We start from the raw sequence: 6,000 nt of genomic DNA, 5'->3' as shown, positions 1-6,000 counted from the left end.
CTATGATTGTTCGTAAAAACACTTCTGGAGTGGGGCAGGGAAGCAAAAAAGTATCCACTTGTTATGAGATTGTACTTTCTGTCTGCTCTTACCATCTCTTAAACTGTCATACTGCATAATGTTTTGTGGGTGGCAAAATTATGTCATTTTATTCAACAGCTTGTAGAAGTTTCCATTCCCAGCCCTACATGAGAGGTACAAATCATTGAAGTAATTGGGATAGACGCTTACAGATGGCAGAATCACTTTTTCCCTCTCCACTGAGATTATAATATCCTTCCTAACCAATGACAATTGGGCTGTCATGAAAATTACATCACATTATCTCTCTGGAGAGACCAGCATTTCAGTCAAAGGACAGCTGTCAAAATAAAACACTCCACTATATTTGGGAGACTTGGAGAATCTGTGTCCTTTTGAAGACTCTCTGAATTGTAGGACAAGTTAATAGCAAATTCTCAATTGAAATTGTTCATTCAAGTGGCTTGTTATACATCAGCTAACAAATGTTACATTAACATTGGTAGTGTTTGTTGTGTGTGTGCGTGTGTCAAAGTTAGGGCCCCTGACCAACAGGTCCAGGGCTCATCTCGCTCTAGAGGCCGAGGGAGCCGGCGTTTGTCCACAGACAGCTTCCGGGTCATGTGGCCAGCATGACTAAGCTGCTTCTAGCGAACCAGAGCAGCACACGGAAACACTGTTTACCTTCCCGCTGGAGCGGTCCCTATTTATCTACTTGCACTTTGATGTGCTTTCAAACTGCTAGGTGGGCAGGAGCTGGGACCGAGCAACGGGAGCTCACTCCGTTGCAGGGATTCGAACCACTGACCTTCTGATCAGCAAGCCCTAGACTGTGGTTTAACCCACAGTGCCACCTGGGTCCCGTGTCAAAGTTAGGCCTGTGGCAAATAGCGGTTTTCTTGATTCAACTAACTGGTGCATTTCTCTTACAGAGTCAGCTCTGGTTACAGGATTTGCCTCGCTATCTTATCCTTAGCTATAAAACAGGCTAGATGAGTGTCATGAAAGCCCAGCTCAGCTTTTAGGTAGGATAGACACCGGAACACCCGTGTCCACTAGGTCCCATTCTAATTCGTCCTAAACTTACATTCTACGTATGGTACTCCCCAAATTTACCGGTATATCTTTGTTAACATAGTGATTAGCTGTGCAAAGCCTTTATGACATGGCTAGGTCCTCTTGTGTCAACAAACTAGGAATGGAAGAATAATACAAGAGCAAAGCTATTTAATTCGTTCTTAAGAACATAAGAACCCTGCTGGATCAGACAAAGGGCCATCTACTCCAACGTCCTGTTCTCATAGTAGGCAACCATATGAATGTGGGAATTCTGCGAGCAATAGCACTCTGTGTGAATCCCACTATCGCTATTCACAGGCACGTGGCTCAGGTTCAGCTCTGCTTCCAGTACTGGATGCGAGTGTTTAGGTTCTTCAGCGTTGGGAGGAAACGCACCTTGCAACAATTGCAAATCTCGCGCACACCCCCTTCAATATTTTATTCAAGTTGGCTCCTATGCCTGGGAACAATCCCCCACACAAACTACTCCGTGCGGTCTAGGCATGTCGAATTGCGTTGTGAAAAGGCACCGCTATGGTAGTTCCTTAAGAGCGCCACTCCTCATTACAGACCTCAGAGCGGGATGCGCACGTGCTTAAGGCGACCACGCCCCACGCGCTGGCTGGCCAACAGCAGCGGCCCTGAGAGGGGGGTCTCTTCCTCCTCCTCCTCCTCCGCTCCCTTGAGTCCCCGAACCGCTTCTTTCGAAACTTAACGGGTAGCTTCCTCACAGGCGCAACTTTGCACCGAGCCGCGACGGAAAAAGAAGCGCGCTTCGGCGTCGCCGCCCTTTCCCTGCCGGCCCCTCCCCGTCGCCCTTTGACTCCTCCGAGGCAGGCGGAACGGGGGCGGAGGCTGAGGAGACGCCGCCCTCGCAGCAGCAGCAGCAGCAGCAGCAGCAGCAGGAGCAGGCGGGGTTGGCCGGGAGGGGAGACGTGGCCCGGGCCGGCTTCTTTCTTCCTTCCTTCCTTCTTTCCTCGCTCTCTTTCTCTTTCCGTTTGCACCGCCGCCATGGCCACCTCCTCCCCCCACCACCACTCCACGGCCTGCCTGGCCCTGCTGCTGCTCGGCTGCCTCTCCTTAGGCGCGGGCCCCGCTTGGGCCGAGGGGACGGAGGCGGGCGGCGAAGCGGACCCCCACGCGCGGCATCTCTACAGCGCCGAGATGCTGCGCCATGGCGCCCAGAGCGCGCCGCACTTCGTCATGTTCTTCGCCCCGTGGTGAGCGGCGGCGGCGGCCTGGGGAAAGGGAAGGGGGTGGGCGCGCGCCCAGGTCTGCTCCTCCCGCTGACGTGGCAGGGTGGCTGGGGGGGGGGGTCCAGGAGGCTGGGGGGGGGCGGCGGAGGAGGCTCCTCCTCCTCCATCCTCCACCCGGTGCCTCCACAAATACGCACACGCGACCACAGGTGAAACTCGGAAAATTAGAATGTCGTCGAAAAGTGCATTTATTTCAGTAATGCAACTTATTTTTTATTTTTATTTTTACAAATGCTTTCTTTTGAAAATTCCACAGTAATAAAACAAATAGTTACAAAAATACAAAAATAAACATCACTATTTCATTAATTACATTCCATTAATAATTGACCCACCAAACGACAAATAATTACAACAAATAAAGGCTTGACATAACTTGCTTTGCATGTTATGCATCTATCTCATATATTGGTTTCATCTTTTAAGTTTTATTACTGAATTAAAAGCACTTTTCAACGATATTCTAAGTTTAGCCTGTAAAGGGGTCTTTAAACAGTCTCCACGAAGCCTTGGGTATTTGCGTAGAAGTTGGCGGGATCTCGCAGCAGCAGCCCCTTTTTTGGGAACAGCTGCATCTTCCTGCATGGCACCGGGTTGGACTAGATGACCCCCTGGGTACCCCTTCCAACTCTACAGTCCTATGGTTCTGTTAATCTAGCTGTGCTGCCTCTGCGCCCTATTATTATTCCTGGGTGCGGTTGGGGAGAGAGCAGGTGCTCTACCACCTCAGGGGCAGAAAACCCGCAAGGAGGTTTTCTTTCCCTGCAGAAGTAGCTGCTGCAACCTGCCCCCACTTGTGACTTTTACCCTCTGTCCCCAGAGAGAGTTTAATGGCATTACCGTAAGCCACGCTTCACCCATGGGACCAGGCAGGGTATAAATACTAGCCATGATGGTACCTGCACTGTCTTGAGGCAGTGTACCTCTGAAAGTGGGTCGTTGGGGTGGATGGGCAAGTCAGGAGAGGGCTATCGGCGCTCAGGTCTTGCTTTTGGGCTTCCCATGGGCATCTGGTTGGTAAGAACAGGATGTTGGGACGAGGTGGGCAGGGCTAAATGAAAAAGTTCATGGGAGCAAGTTATGTTGGATCGATTGCTGGCAGTAATACCCGAAGTAGTTCATCACTTATCTGTACGTGCATTTTAAGTGCAGGTGTGTTCATGAAATGGCCAGCACAGAAGTCAGGTAACTGCGCAGACAAATGAGCTCTGCATGTGAGCAGTGTACATTCTGGAGTGGAGGACGCAGAAGATTGCAGAGACAACTTCTGTGATTAGAAAAATCCTGCAACTTCAGGGTTGCAGATTAGTTCACAATTGCTAGCCTACAGAAAGGTTTAGTAGTTTGCCTACCAGCACATCATTATTTTTTTTAAAAAAAAGCTTTGCTATTTTTCAAGTGTCTTAAAAAAGAAACTTGAAAAAATATGTATCTGGCCTAACATTAAATAGACAGTAAAGGGAAAACTAATGGAGGGAAGTATTTGTGCCTTTAAAAAAATTTGATATACTTCTTTTGTTCAAATTTTCATAGCATACAAAGGACCCATAGAAAAACCATTTCTATTGTTGCAGACAAGTCTGTCATTGCTGGATCCCATTCACAGGTCCTAACTGACCAAAGACAAAGCAAACCCCCCCCTCCAAGTGGAATCTAAACTAAACAGCAGGACATAGCATGTTAACCTCTTTCCCCTCTCCTCCCCTCCTTTAATTTGAGCCTAGGTTTACTAGAACTCAGGCCATAACTTGTTTTACTGGCAGGTCTCAGACCAGCTCTGTCATTAATAAAATGCCATTTTTTTACTCACTGAAAATCCATAAGCAGTGTTGCATAGTCCTCCAATAAAGCCCATGCAAAAGTGGTTTCCAGGCTATTTTCTCTTAAGGCAGCTGAGGCTTCTGCAGTAAATGCAAACAGCTAATTAAGAATTGACATCTTTCCTAGGTCTGTGCCTCAGGGCAAAGAAAAAGGTAAATAGAAGGAGTTCCTTCTGAGATAGAGTCTATATGCACAGATAATCTTGCTCTGAGATGTTAATATAGGAAGTGTTGATCTGTGCAGAGCTCTTGGCAAGGCAAAGCAGGAGACTTCTGGCGTCACCCAACCATCTTAATAATTGAGAAGTGTTCAAATCAGCACTGAACTGACTTTAAAATTTTATTTTTAAAGGGGTAGACTCCTAGTAGGAATTGCGCTGCAATCAGGAGCTGAGTCACCACTTGGGGTACGTGGGGGCAATTTTCAAGTAGCTAGCAATGGCCTAGTCAGGTTGCCCCCTTTAGCTCCAGTAGTATCCAGCGTGTCTCCAGGGTCTCCTGTGTGTCCCCACTTCAAATGTGAATTTATAGCTAGAAAGGAAAATGGGGAAAACTCCTAACATGAAACATTAGCCCATGCTGAGTTAAAGGATCGAGAGGTTTTCAATTCCTCTTTCTGCAATACAAATAGGCGTCTTCTGTGGGTGTCTTCATATATACAGCTCATTGTTACAAAGGCAGCACCTTGAGCATTTCTTCTGCCATGAGATGTGCAATCTGGGTTTCCCCACCTTCATCATAGGGAAATGTCCCCTTTAACATGGGAAACCAGGGAGTTGTTGGACTCCCAAGTCCTATCAGCCCCATCTAGCATAGCCAGTGGTCAAGGATGCTAGGAGTTTGAGTTCAGCAACACCTGGTCTTTCTCCACACATGCCTTGTGGTAGCCAGAGGGACACTTGGTGGCGGTGGGGTGGAATTTCCCTATGTGTGCAAGTGATCTCGTACCGGTTGTAGCATTTGCAGATAGTCATTATGTGAAACACATACTCACCCTCCCACCCCAATCATTGAGTTCATGGTCTTCCCTCTTTTTCCAAGATGCTTCTGGGAACACAGAGTATTAAAACGGAGGTTCTCATGTGGCACATGGTGAATATTTGTGATTATTGCTACTGGGACAAAGCCAGCTTGCTATTTCTGGTCTGTGACCATAATTAATCAATTCATTCAAGCTAGCTTGCTAAGAGGGTAAATCATAATGTGAGTTTTGGCCTTTGCGAAATTGCTCTGAAGGGGACAAAGGGATCCTAGGAAAGGAATGCGTGGACCATACATCTCTCTAATGCAGTGTTTCTCAACCAGTGTGCCTCCAGATGTTTTGGGACTACAACTCCCATCATCCCTAGCTAGCAAGACCAGTGGTCAGGAATGATGGGAGTTGTAGTCCCAAAACATCTGGAGGCACACTGGTTGAGAAACACTGCTCTAATGCAGTGTTTCCCAACCTTGTGCCTCCAGATGTTTTGAGACTACAATTCCCATCATCCCTAGCTAGCAAGACCAGTGGTCAGGAATGATGGGAATTGTAGTCCGAAAACATCTGGAGGCACAAGGTTGGGAAACACTGCTCTAATGCACAATACAGTAATGCCAGACTTGTGTGGTCTGCTCTTGCACCAATTAGTGTGGAAGTAAAACAGGCCACCTATAAAAAAAGGGATGATTTCTGCACACTTGAGGGAAGTCTTTGAAAATGGATACTACCTTGTAAAATAAAAAGAAACGTTAGGAAGCCCTAAAGCAGCTCAATTTTGACTTCTAGGGCATGTGGAATGTTGACAGTATCAGTTTAAAAAATAGAAGAAAATGGAGGGAGATGGAATTGGTCTGCTTGAGCTCCT

The 6,000-nt window shown here is 47.4% G+C and overlaps 1 protein-coding gene across 1 annotated transcript in view; it reads left to right on the top strand.

Annotated features, from left to right (window-relative positions):
* Window positions 1-1,948: 1,948 nt before the first annotated feature.
* TXNDC5 (thioredoxin domain containing 5) overlaps window positions 1,949-6,000 on the top strand; it is a 27,204-nt gene continuing 23,152 nt past the window's right edge. Inside the window, exon 1 of the mRNA XM_035124695.3 lies at window positions 1,949-2,300. Within this exon, the coding sequence (XP_034980586.2) occupies window positions 2,092-2,300 (209 nt within the window). The 5' untranslated portion in view covers window positions 1,949-2,091. The remainder of the gene's footprint in view (window positions 2,301-6,000) is intronic.

Source organism: Zootoca vivipara, chromosome 8 (genome assembly GCF_965207765.1).
Source record: "Zootoca vivipara chromosome 8, rZooViv2.hap1.1, whole genome shotgun sequence".
In the NCBI taxonomy this organism is placed as follows: Eukaryota; Metazoa; Chordata; class Lepidosauria; order Squamata; family Lacertidae; genus Zootoca; species Zootoca vivipara.
This window is presented reverse-complemented; position numbering and strand designations above follow the sequence as displayed.